The following is a 14,456-nucleotide window of genomic DNA, read 5'->3' as shown; positions in this document are numbered from 1 at the left end:
GACTGCTCTCCCAAAATATGTACACAACTAAACTGTGCATTACCGGTCTCGCGGGACCTATGGCTTGGCGCGGACACAATGCGTTACCAACTGTCGGGAACCGATAAAGATGTAAAATGTTTTATATGTATGACAACTAAATCTTAAATGTTTTATATGTATAATAACTAAATTGCGTCTATTGCGATAACCACAAAGGAAATGCGAAAATTAAAACTTTTCAATAAATGTAAGGTAAACTTTAATAATTGTAACATAGTATAAAGTTAAATGTTTGTTTAAAATGCTAATAGTATACAACATTAAAAACAAAATAAGACGATGTATATCTGAATAATATTCTTTACTCTATTGTGTAAATCTGCCAGCAAAAAGAATTAGTCCATTACTTTCCTTAAGGATAAAGATAAAGGGGTGATCAGCGTTAAATTCGTAGTAAAAATCAAAAAGAGGCAATGGCGCCCAATGAAGAACACCTAAAAATATAATGCAAAAATTATAGTCTTTAAATAAAATATAAGATCAAGTTTACTTAAAGCAATATTCGCTTGTTAAAAATGGTAATAATTAAAAAAATATATAGTTTTAAACAATAAACAGTAAAATGAAAAATATGACCTTCTATTTGTCAATAGAAAGACAAAGGTTTTAATTATGGGTAATTTGGTTTTTTGCAAAGCAGTTTTTTGCTTTTTCTAAATTATTTCGCTTTTTTACCGAAATGTGTAAAGTAGCGGTTTCTTAAAATATAATTTAAAATATTATTTTTGTTTTTTGTTTAATAGTGATATTGTTTTTAAGGCGAATTTTAAAAATATGCGTAGATAATTATTTTACAAATCTCACACCTAGTAAGAGGTCAACCCATAGGATTCTGAGCAGGTAAAAATTCGCTGGATAGAAATAGAAAGGACATCAAAACCAAAAACCTATATCTTTGGAATAAGCAGCATATAACGTTAGAAGCCCCTTATCCAAAGAAAGATTTTTTTTATTTGTTTTAAAATACAATATGTTACATACAATAATATATAAGAAAAATTTTTAGTCCAATGACTATTAACTCCTAGCAAGTTTATTACTAACAACTAAAATTATCAAGAGAAGTTCTAATGTTTAATTAATTCAGTTTTGTGGAGTTGTCCAATTAGTTTGCAGCTCGTTGGGGTAATTTTTCAGCCGTATAAAATATTTATCACTGCTGTTAACAATAATAATAATAATAATATCATCATTTCTAACCAGGCATACACTAAACAAAGGAACCTTTTTACTGCCTTTATTGACTATAAGAAAGCCTTTGACTCAGTGCCGCATAAATGGCTGGTCGATATATTAAGAATATATAAAGTCGATGATAATATAGTGACCTTCTTAAGACATATAATGACAGATTTTAAGAATAAAATTCTCCTCCAAATACCTGGTGAAAGCCATATCGAAACGGAAAATATCGCAATTAACCGCGGCCTATTCCAAGGAGACTCGCTGAGTCCATTGTGATTCTATGTAGCGATAAACCCACTATCCCAGCTATTGAACTCCACTGACTTGTGGTTTTAGCATTATAAACAACAATACTGTAATGGCGAAGCTTAATTATCTGTTATATATGGATGATTTAAAACTAATGGCTTCCACTCGAAATCACTTAGATCAAATGCTAAAAACTGTAGAAACTTTTTCAAATGACATCAGTATGCACTTTGGGTTAGACAAATGTCGTCTACTAAATTAATATAGTCAAGGGAAAGGTTTAGCCCAGAGGATTCGATATGCAAAATGGCCAAAACATCGAGGCTATGGGCGAAAATGAAATGTATAAATATCTAGGAGTAAAGCAAGCGCGGAAAATTGACCATAAATAAATGAAAATCGAATTAACATCAGAGTTCATACGAAGAGTAAAACAGCTACTCCGCTCACATCTTAATAGTAAAAATTTGTTTAAGGCATTAAACACTTACGCATTTTCCGCGCTTAGCTACTCATTTGGAATTATTAAGTGGACTAAATCGGATAAAGAAATTCTTCCGCAAAAATTACGAACACATCTCACAAAGGCACAAAAACACCATCCTCGAAGTGCAGTAGAAAGAACGACATTACCGCGGTATTTAGGAAGACGAGGACTTATTATTATAAGCGAGCAATTAGAAAAACAGATTAGTAATTTACGAACTTATTTTCAGGTGTTGGCGGAGACATCTACTCTTCATCGCGCGATTTGTGCAGTAGATGACACAACACCGATCAAACTGAGGAAACAAGAAATATGCATAAACCATCTTACTTAGAATGAAAAATTGCGCATCTGGATGGGTAAACCTCTGCACGGCAACATCCGAATGAAGTCAGTCAAGACTATGTCGACAGTATATCGTCGAACTATTGGCTGACATCAGGAAAGATGTTCCATGAAACAGAAGGTTCATTACTCGCATTTAGGATCAGGTTATACCAACCAAAAACTACCTGAAATAAATCGTCAAAGACCCTAGGTCCAAAACGACAAGGTGCCGATATGGATGTTAAGCCCAAGAAACCATCCAATATCTTACAGGGGGCTGCCAGGTATTTGCTGCAACTGAATATAAGGAACGGCATAACTCAGTAGGGAATATCTTCCATCAAGAGATAGCTTTTAAACTGGGACTTCTGTAAACAAACCATCTCCCATATTATCAATACGTTCCTGAGAGTATGCTTGAGAATGACAACTACAAGCTATACTGGGATCGCACTGTGCTCACAGAACAAACTGTAGCACATAATAGACCAGATCTCGTGCTAGTTAATAAACTAACAAGACAAACAACACTAATCGATGTGGCGATACTTAACAACAATAATCTGCGTGTTAAGTATAACGAAAAGATCGCCAAGTACAGAGATCTGGAAATACAAATAAGGAGACAATGGAGAATGGAAAGTACCCAGACGATACCTATTATTCTTTCTACCATTGGAGTAATTTCAAAGAACCTCCTAGAAAACATAAAAAAGCTGGGTCTAAACGAATATCTATATAAGATCATACAGAAAGCTGTGCTACTTTCGACGTCCAGATACATGCGAAAATTTTTGGGAGATACACCGACGTACCAAGTCACCTAGGACTCGATGACATAAAAAAAAACCCACCAGGACTCAATCCTTTTGATACCTTAGGTACCTGAGATGAGTGACTTTTTCCTTTAGAGGGAGTGTGGGTCGTATGGCTAAATATGGATAATAATAATAATAATAAAGGCCTTTATTCATCACATAATATTATTTACATAAATGGCATAAAAAACAATGACATAAAAAACGGCAATGGTATAAAAAGCAATCATTTGCTTCACTACTTTGATCTACAAGTCCCTGTAAATGTCTGCATTTTTAACTAACCACGGTGCATCAGTGATGGCACAAAGCTGCAATTCCCCACAGTTCAATCCCGTATGTCCAGATTGGCGGGATGATTGTTTTATACAGTAATATTTTGTTAGATAATTACGGTAGATTTACGGTCGATTTACCAGTAGCGTTTTTTAAATTTTTATTCCCAATTGCTTTCTCTTAATGTGTGTTCTCCATGTTAGCCTCTCGCCAAATTGTAATCCAAGATATTTTACAGTATCATTTTTGAGAATGTTCTTGATATGCTATGGGATATTTGGTGTATCTTAGTGAAAATAATTAAATACCAGGTTAACTGATTTTGCTTCGTTGATGTTTATCTTCCATTACTTAGCCCATATTTCAATTAAATCTATGGTTTGTTGTAGTATTTCTATTGCTTCACTTTCTTCGTATCTTATATAATATAGTCTTTCTTCGTAGTATAATTTTAGTATCATGTATAGCGGCTGTGATATTGCTTTCTTCAGTTTGAATAGTAATTCTGGATGCCAGACCATATCAAATGCTTGAGTTGCATCCAGGAAAATGGCATTGCAAAAGCTCTTCTCCTGGAAGGCTAATTGTATATTTTCTACCACCCTATGCACCTGTTTAGTTTTACCGTATTTTGGCGAAAACCGAACTGATGCTTAGGTATGATAATGTTGTTCTGTATTTCAATACTCATTCTACTTGCAATGACTTTTCTGCGACTTTGTACATAACTAGTAATAGGCTCGTGGGTCGGTAGGATGTAATCTAATGTGGAGGTTTTCCTGGTTTCGGAATCGTAATGATATCTGCTAACTTCCATTATGATTTGTGTTAGACTTACTATTCCTTTTCTGAGTAGGTTATTTAATATGTTGGCCGTTATCAGATCATGTTCAGGCGACTTCTTTTTATTGAGGTTTTTATTAGAATGTTTACTTCGTTAGGGGTTGCCCATTTGGGTGAATGGTTTATTTGAATAGGACTGTCTAAATATTCATAAATGTCGTCATCTTTATTTGCTCTATTTGTTAGAGGCCGAAATTAATTTTCTAAGTATTTGGCGAAAGCGTCTGCTATTTCCTAAGCTATCCTTGACCACTTTACATCTTCTGTTATAACATGTGGAATTTTGTTTTGTGACCGCTTCAATTTATTTGTGGGCTTTCATAATGAGTAATCATTGTCTGGATTAGGTGTTAGATTTTCTAGGTAATGTTGAAAATTGGCGTTGCTATGTTGTTTAAGTAATTCTTTTATTTTTCTACACATTTTGTTCAATTTGGTTTTATCTTAAGGTGAACGAGTTTGCAGCCATTTTTTACGAAGTTTTCGTTTTTCTAATATTCTTATTTTTAATACTGTTGGGCAGTCTTTATGGAACTGCTTTAGTTTAAAGATATGTTTTGTAGATTTACATGCAGCTTCGTGTCTTTGTTTTGTTAATGTTTCTATTGCTATTTCTATTTCTTGTGGTTTTAGTGTTATTTTAGGTCTATTTTTTCTTGTATGATTTCTTTGAAAATATTTTAATCTGTTGTTTTATTCGTTAGTCTTGTAGGTGCATACTTTTTTGATAGATTTGTCATTATTTCTGCAATGATTGGTGAATTATTTTACGATAGGTATTTATTAGATTCTATATTTTATTTTTTTAGGATTCCTTTACAGATGAAAAAGGCAACTAAATCAAGCAGTATCTATTTTAATTGGTTGGCCAGTCAGTTGGTCTGTAGGTTGAGAGATATTTAAGTTGCATTTATATTGCCACATCGTATAGGACTGTACCTCTTCCCAGGGTGGGGGATAATCTTGAGCCCCAGCTCATGTGTTTTGAATTCTTCGAATTGGTCGTAATAATCTAAAAAGTGTTTTAAATCCATTCTTGTACTACTACTACTAAGGATTTCCACAGTTTTCACTGTCTTCCTTCACTCAACCGTTTTCTCCAATTTTCCCTGTCATTCCAGTCTCCATCTCGCAGGGTTCTTTTCTCCATAGCCTCGTCGATTTCATCTCTGAATGACCTTCGGGGTCTTCCTCTCTTTCTTCTTCCAATCGGGCTCCATTCTGTGATTTTGTTTATCCAGCGTCCTCTGTCCGCTCTTCTGACGTGGCCGTACCAGGATAGTCTCTTCTCCTCTATATAGTCGATTATGTCTGATTGCACTCCCATTCTCCGCTTAATCTCTTATTCTACCTCTATTTCTCTTGTTTATTGTCCAGTTTTCGGACTCATATGTCAGGATACTTCTTGTCAGGGTGTTATATATTCTCTTTTTTGTCTTTATCGTAATGTTCTTATCCCACAACACTGAGTTTAGTTGTCTTATACAGTTTCTTGTTTGTCTCAGTCTGTTGTTTATATCTTCTTCTGTTGTTCCCTGGTTCGATATTATGGTTCCTAAATACTTGAATTTATCTGTTCCATTTATTTGTCTTCCCTCGTCTATCTCTAGATTTCTCATATCCTTGTTTTCTGTTGTTAGGTATTCGGTTTTCTCTAAGTTTATTTCCATTCCGTTGTTTTTATATTCTTCTTCTAGTTTTCTGAGCATAAAGCTGAGATCTTCTTCATCTTGTGCGATGACTACTTGATCGTCGGCAAAACTTAAGGTGTATAGGTATTCGTCTCTTACTGGTATGCCCATTCCTTCGCACTTTCTCCTCCATGGTTTGAGTGTCTTTTCCAAGAATATTTTAAACAGAGTAGGGGACGTAGCACAGCCTTGTAGAAGTCCTTTTGTCGTCTTAAATGGATTGTAGGCTTTATTTCCACATTCAATAGCTACTTTGTTTTCTTTGTATAGTGCTTTAACTGCTTTTATTAGTGTTTGTCGGATTCCGAGATCATTCATTGCTTCCCATAATTTGACTCTAGGTATTGAGTCATATGCTTTCTTTAGATCAACAAAGGCCAGATGGACCGGTCTACCTTTTGCCATTTTCTTCTCTATCAGTTGTTCTAATGTGTACGTATGATCTAGGCATGATTTTCCTACTGTGAACCCTGCTTGGTCTTCTCCAATTTTTCCTATTATTTCAGTTTTTAGTTTTTCTTTAATAATTTTCCCGTAAAGTCTACCTACCGACGATATTATACTAATTCCTCTATAGTTTTCACATTTTTTCCTGTTTCCTTTCTTATGTATGGATGTAATGTATGCTTGTGTCCATTCCGCAGGTATTTCTTCTCCATTTAGTCCTCTTTCGAACATTCTATGTAGCATGCGGAATAACTTTTCCGTTCCGTTTTTAATTAGTTCGTTTGGTATTCCTCCGGGTCCTTTGGCTTTTTTGTTCTTCAATGTCTTGATTGCTCTCTTAACTTCTGCCAGGCTTATTTCTATCTGGTCGTATGCTCCATTTCCTGCATGTTCTATATTCTCTTCCTGAAATTGGGGACGGTTTTCTGTAAGTAGTTCTACGTAGTATTCTTGCCACTCGTTTTCACTAATTTTGCCGATCTGGGTTTTCTCTGTCTTATTTCGTTGAAGTGCTTTTAATATTCGCCATGATTCTGAATTTCTCGTTCCTCCGATATGTCGTTCTATCTCTGTGCATGCTTGTTCCCATCGTTCGTTCTTTTCATTTGTTACTCTTTTCTTTACCTCTCTGTTTTTCGCTCTATATAGGTCTAAGTCTTCCTGTTTTTTGGTGTTTAGGTATTTTATGTGTAGTTTTTTCTTTTCTTTTATGCATTTCAATGTGTCTTCCCTTAATTTGATATTCTGATGGGTGTTCCTTTGGTCGTCTTCTCCAAGAGCTTCTAAGGCCGCTGAAATCAGGCAGGTTTTTATGTGTTCATGCATTTCATCTAACGTGTCATATCTGAATTCTTCTAGTTTTTGGTCTAGTCTTCTTTTGTATAAATCTTTTATTGATTCTTCCTGCAATAGATGTAATTTGAGCCTCTTTTCGTTTATTGTCGTTCCCGTTGTAACAATCGATGTATGTTTTTGTTTTGTCCAGATATAGGGGAATTCCATCCATGCCACCACAAGTTTGTGATCTGTTCCACACTCTGCCCCTCTTTTCACTCTGATGTCTTTCACTTTGATGGAGCTTTTGTGGTTCATGATAATGTAGTCAATAATGGATCTTAGTTTTCTTGTCTCTTGAGTCCATGTGTACTTATGTATATTTTTGTGTTTGTAAAATCCGTTCATAATTTTCAAATCATTTACTTCACATAGTTCTACCAATCTTTTTCCGTTGTCGTTAATTGTGTCTTCTCCAAATGGAGCAACTGTTCTGTCATTGTCTTTTCTTCCGACTCTTCCATTTAGATCCCCCACTATTATTATTTCTTGTTTAGGTTTTCTCTTATCCATTTGTTCTTGAAGTTGTTCGATAAATCGTTCTTTCTCATTGGCTGGACTGTCTTCCGTTGGACCGTATGTTGCTAGTATTATAATTTCTCTGCCATACATCTTAATTTTCAGTTTGGCAATTCTCTCGTTTATGGGTTCCCAATCGTCTATAGATTTTTCCCTTTTCTTCTTTAGTAGAATTCCAACTCCAGCTTTTGCGCGGTCTTTCTTTTCTACTCCGCTCCAACAATGGATTAGTTCCCCTATTCTTTCCGTGCCGTTTCCTTTCTTTTTTGTTTCCGTTGTGACGAGGATATCGAGATTCATCTTTTCGAATTCTGATGTTACTTCACTGGCTTTTGTTCTCCAGCCCTGCACATTCCATGTGCCGATTCTTAGTTTTCTCTGTCTTTGTCTTCGGTTGAGTTTCGAAGCCGGGTTTGTTGAACTCAAAGCAGAAGTGCCCCCCCCCCGTATCCGATGGGGCTCCCTCCTTCGGAGGTGTGGATTGCCACCCGGGGATTAATTTTAAAATTTTTCATTTCTGCCAATTGTTCGTTAGCCCTTGGATTTTTTTAAGTGTGCTAGGTTGCTAACGCCTAACGCCACAACCCCCTTTTGGAGGACCTATTGTTCATCCATTCTTGTCAGGTTAATAATTTGACGGACAATAAACTGCTGAAATTTATCTTGTGTACCAAAAAAAAACAATTGGTCCATGTCCAGTCAATGCAATATCAGGATAAGTATATTTCTGATGAAGGAAACTGAAACCTTATCGACTTTTTATAGACCTTCTTGATATCACTGCCCCAAACAGTTTCGACATTATATTATGTAGTTAAGAGTTGAGGTTTCTCGTCAAGGAAACAATTTCTTTAAACACTAGGCAAGCAGCTTGCTACACCCAATATGCAACGAAGACTGGTCTATCCTCATTCACTTGATAAAAAAGTAAACTTTTTTGTGCTAACTGCAAAAAAATATATGTTTAATCCATAAAAGCAGTGTCAACCATATCACCTGTAATGCGCATTGTACTGAAGACAATAATTCATTGTGTTATTTTAATCTGTTAAATTTTTTTTTACACTTTTTTATTTTAATAAAGTTCCCAGGTATATATAAATAAGTTTTGTGTTTATTTCTTCACTAAAACGTAACATTTACTTAGTAAAAATTACACGTTTCCATAAAAACCTGATATGATCACTCAAGGAACCCACGTAGTTACTTTACGTAACAAAATTTAAAGTCTTTGTTTAAATGTTAGTATTGGAAGTCGATGACTAAGCAAAAAATATAAAAAGGTATATATTTTTGTAGAAGGGGGTTAAGTTTGGTTATTTATTCCTAACCCAAGTACAAAGCGATCAACAAAACTTTAAAATAAGAAAACAGGACCTAATAGTGTAAATAAGTAACATAAAAAAGAGTTCTATTTTAAAGATAATTTTGCTGAAAACTAACAGTTTTGCTTAGACAATGTTAACAGAAAAAAAGAAAAACCCTAAAAGCTAAAAACAATTAGAAAGTTTATTGGGTAACAATTAACAAGCCAGAGAAAGAATTCTGGTCCAGTTGAACAGAGAATTTAACAAAAAATTTGTAATGAATATACTTATGTGACACCGCTTCCATATTTTCGGAGCTTTTGCGTTGCCATTGGTAGAAAACCGATAGAAGTTTATGCCGACGGCAGAGGTTAGACTTTTGTATAAGGATTATTGTAAAGACGACAAACTGACTTATGCTTCTTTTTCTTGTAGTTGGCGTACCTTATTGGCGGCCGCTCTAAAAAGATCTACTGAGCGGCAACTATACCACTCTCTTAGGTTTCTCAGCCAGGAAATCCTTCGTCTTCCTATGGATCTTTTACCCTTGATTTTACCTTGCATTATGAGCCTTAATATCTCATATTTCGTACCTCTGGTAATGTGGCCTAAATATTCCAGCTTTCTTGTTTTGATGTGCTTTATGACCACGCAATCCTTTTGTAGCCTTCTTAACACTTCTGTATTTGTAACTCGTTGGTCCAAGGTCTCGATTGACAAACATTGTTTTTATTGACGTGACAACGTCTTAAATTAGGTTGTGGCTCGGAGTCACTCATGAAAAAGTGTAACGCCCGCTCACGTCTGTTACGATGAGTCACCGAACGAGAGAGAGGCCCGCCGGACCGGCGAATGCCTTGCGTCTCTCTCCCACTCAAACATGATCGGTTCGCTGCGCGCGCAGGACTAGAGAATTAGGCGCGTTGGAAATTAGTTAAGTTTAAGTTTACATGTACAATGTTTTAGTAAACAAAATATATTTCTATAGTTAAAATTTGTGCAATTCTTATTTTCATTCAAATCCTTGTTCCTATTGTGCAATTTAATAATATTCATATCAATAAATATTCTACCGAGAAAAAGACGTTGTCACGTAAAATCTTCGCCAGTAAAACCGACTTTACAGGCAACCGATTTTTTTATAAATGCTTGTCTTGCAATTTTAATGTGTGTCCTTATTTCTCTACCTTAGTCATTGTTTTCATTTAGCCAGGTTCCCAGATATTTGTAGTTATTCACTCTTTCTACTTGTTTTCCCTCTATATCTAGCCTTCCTATTTTATGTTGCTTAGAAATAATCATGAACTTGATTTTCTTAACGTTCATTTGTAATTCCATATTTGAGACTGACTTAATGTAATCTATTTACTAAGCGTTGCAATGCTTCTAGACTGTCTGCAAAAACATCGATGTCGTCTGCGAATATTGTGTTATTTAAGATTTTTCCGTTTATTGATATACCCTGTTGTTCCTCTGATATTGCTTCCTTAAAAATAGCTTCGCTGTACAGATTGAATAACAATGGGGACAGCACGCAACCCTGTCTAACACCTCTTTTGATTTCTATTGTTTTTGTTTCGACATTTTCGATTCTAACCTTTGCTTTTTGATTCCAGTACAGATTGACAAAAACCCGTATATCTCGACTATCCACATTCTTTTCTTTTAACAGTTTTACAAGTTTCTGATGTCGTACTCTATCAAAAGCCTTTTGATAATCTATAAAGCAGACATACAGATCCTGTTTCATATCTAGTCGTCTTTCCGCGAGAACGTTAAAAGCATACAGAGCCTCTCTCGTTCCTAGTCCTCTTCTGAATCCAAACTGGGTGTCATCTATATCTTCTTCTATTTTTTTGTATAGTCTTCCATGTATTATTTTAAGAAATATCTTAAGTGTGTGGCTTATTAAGGAATTGTTCTGTACTGGGAGCATTCTGTCGCATGTACTGACTTTGGTAGTGTTAGAAACGTGGACAGCAACCAATCTTGGGGTATTACTCCTGTTGTATATACTTTGTTGGACAGATCCAAAAGTATATGCAGTGTTTCTTCGTCAATGCATTTAATTAGCTCAGTGGGTATCTGATCTGGGCCTACTGATTTTGCGGTCTTTGCATTTCTAATTGCCTGTTCTAATTCGCACATTATTATTTTCGGTCCTGTTTGTTCCTGTGGTTCTTCTTGTATCATTCTATCATCGTCGAATAGCTTCATTATGTATTTTTGCCAAAGTCTTAGTTTATCTTTGATGTCTGCAATAAGTTTACCATTATCATCTTTAAGTATCTCATAGTGTACTTGCTTTTTGTTATTTGTTAGTTCATTTATTTTTTTATGCATATTAAAGGTGTTGTATTTTCTGTCATACTCTTCTATTTCTATGCATTGATCTGTTAATCACTTTTCCTTGGCCTTTTTTATCTCTATTTTAATTCTACTTTGTAGTTCTTGATATTCTGGCTCATTTCTCCCTTTGGCTTTTCTCCTCTCTTCCATTATTGCTAGAATTTCTGAAGTCATCCAATTCTGTTTTTTATTTGTCTTTTCAGGCTTTAAATTTTCTTCAGCAGCCTTTAGTAATGCCTCCTGAATATTGCTCCACTTTTCATTGACATTTTCTGATGTTAAGATTATTAACAATTAATGACTTATTAACAATTAATAATAATTTTTGTAAGCTAAAAAAGTTTAACAAAATCAAAATTTGTTTAACCCTCCAGTACACGCGCGGATTACATACGTAATCCATTGAATTCCATAATATTGGTATTCGGACTATATGCTTTTAATTATACCTTCAGAATATATTATAAGAAACTGTTTTAGTATGCGACTGCCGCTTGATATGTGTAGGTGTAAGAAATAGATTGTGTTCTGTTACCATTGTAATTCACGCGTGTACTTACGTAACCCTAAACTAAAAATTGTATTTTCTATTCGGCGGTTAAGGTAAGTTTTCTGCGTGAAAAAGAGTAACACATATATATTTTTTATTTTTGTTTTAGTTATCAGCAAGGTCATGACCAAAAAAAGTAAGATTCGGAGACTCTAATTTTAAAAAAATGTTGATGGAATGGAATAATGAAATAGAGAACGAACACAAGCCGAATATAATTGGTATTGACGACGATAGCTGTTCAGACGACTATAATGTTGAGCAATATGTATCTGATGATGTTCTAGAACAGGAATGTACCATGTCTGAATAAGAATTGGAACAAGACTGTGATGAAGAGGTTCAAGGGGAAAAAGATGAAGAAAGATAATTTTAAAATACTATCTTGGCAACGACAAAAAAATAAAGTTGAGTAAGCTGTGTCCTGCGCCTACTTTAAGAACTCGTGCAACAAATATTGTTTTGAAGTTGCCAGGACCAATAAGAGAAGCTAGAAACGCCAAAGCACAGTTTGAGTGCTTCAGATGTATGCTAGATGATAATATCGTTAAAGAAATTACGCGTTGTACCAATATCTATATTGAGAAAGTAAAAGCAAATTTCCAACGCTACAGAGATGCTAAAATGACCGACGTCAAAGAGATTTGGTACTTTAGACTTATTGGTATACTCTTTTTAGCAGGTGTTTTAAAATCTGGAAGACTAAATGTTTTGCAAATGTGGGATAATAAGATTTCTACTGAGATGTTTGAGGTTTGACGACTTTAATTGTAGACAACAAAGGAGAGAGCTGGATAAACTTGCTCCTTTTCAAGACATTTTTGGACTTTTTACTGAAAATTAAAAACTTTACACCTTCAGAATATTTAACAGTTAACGAGCAATTACTTGCTTATAGGGAAAAATGACAATTCCGTCAATACATCCCCAGTAAACCATTCAAATATGGTATAAAAATATTTGCGGTAAATTAGCAAGAACAACAATACAAACGAAATATTAACGGTAGGCGGCTAGCAGGTTGAGAGAGTAAAAAGATATACTTACTTGGAAACGATAATCACAAAAAATAACGATTATACTGCAGAAATAAGAATCAGAATTGAAAAAGCACGTGCCAACTTCGTGAAAATGAAGAAGATTTTATGCAGCAAAGATCTGACATTGGCCCTCAGAATAAGGTTAATTAAATGCTATGTAGACAGTGTACTCTACTATGGAGCGGAATCATAGACATTAAACCGAAATACAATAAATCGACTTAACGCGTTTAAAATGTGGACATTTAGAAAATTTTTAAGGACTCCATGGGTAGATAGATTCACGAATACAAAAGTGTTAAGGAGAATAGGCAGAGAGAGGGAAATGGAAAATACAATAAAAGAAAGGAAATTTAATGATCCGGACTTTTGATGAGAGGCGAAAGATACAACATCTTAAGACTCATAATTCAAGGAAAAGTAAAGGGTAGGAGAAGCGTAGGAAGAAGACGCATTTCCTGGTTGAAGAACCTGAGAGAGTGGTTTGGTTGCAGCTCAAGGCAATTGTTCAGAGCAGCTGCCTCGAAGGTCAGAATAGCCATGATGATTGCCAACCTTCGTCGCGGAGATGGCACTTAAAGAAGAAGAAAAATCGGCGTATGTTTATACCTCAAAATGCTGAAGAGCTGTGGCACGGTATACAACATGTTTGAGAAGAGCTCTCTGAAGAAGACAATTTCATATTTCCTTTCACGCAGATGGACCGAAGATTTAATTTTTTTATACCTAAATTTCGTCTGCGACGAAGGTTGGCAACCTTCGTCGCAGAGATGGCACTTAAAGAAAAAGAATGAACTTGCTTCAAAAGTGATTAACTATTGTTGGTACCAATCGATGGTCGAGATGGTCAATGATATTAAAGGAACGATTCTGGCAGTAAACAGGGAAGTTAAAACACAGATCAGAAAGAGAAAGCATAACGAATGGATGACGGACGAAATTATGGATCTAATGGAAAAGCGAAGGCAACATAAACAACAACGTAATCAAGACAAATACAAACAGATACATAAAGAAATTCGCCAGAAAATTAAGAAAGCAAAAGAACGTTGGATGGTGGAAAGGTGCAACGAAATAGAACAATTGCAGGAAAAAGGAGATAGTTTTGGACTACATAAGAAGATCAAAGAAATATCGAATATACACAAAAGCCACCACAGAACAAGAATACGCAACGACAGAAACGAATACATAGAGTCAGAAGAGGAGATAGCAATGGCGTGGAAAGAATACGCAGAAAGACTTTTTAATGAGGAAAGACCAACACAACCAACGCGCAAACTTCCTTCCGAAAACTTATCAGGGCCATCAATAATGCGAAGTGAAATAGAATATGCAGTTAGAACTACAAAGATGCATAAAGCAACAGGTCCAGATGAAATTAATATAGAAGCAATAAAACTACTAGACGAGGAGAATATCGAAATCTTGGTAAAGCTGTTCAATAGAATTTATGATACTGGTTACATTCCGCGAGAATGGCTGCAGTCAT

General features: G+C 35.1%; 1 protein-coding gene across 1 annotated transcript in view; it reads right to left on the bottom strand.

Moving 5' to 3' along the window:
* Window positions 1–217: 217 nt before the first annotated feature.
* Window positions 218–14,456, bottom strand: part of LOC140433425 (antichymotrypsin-2-like) — a 42,974-nt gene continuing 28,735 nt past the window's right edge. The window contains exon 4 of the mRNA XM_072521435.1: window positions 218–476. Coding sequence (XP_072377536.1) covers window positions 349–476 — 128 coding nt within the window. The 3' untranslated portion in view covers window positions 218–348. The remainder of the gene's footprint in view (window positions 477–14,456) is intronic.

The sequence above is a fragment of the Diabrotica undecimpunctata genome, chromosome 2 (genome assembly GCF_040954645.1).
Source record: "Diabrotica undecimpunctata isolate CICGRU chromosome 2, icDiaUnde3, whole genome shotgun sequence".
NCBI classification, from domain to species: domain Eukaryota; kingdom Metazoa; phylum Arthropoda; class Insecta; order Coleoptera; family Chrysomelidae; genus Diabrotica; species Diabrotica undecimpunctata.
Note: the sequence above shows the minus strand (reverse complement) of the source record. Positions and strands in the feature narration are given on the sequence as shown.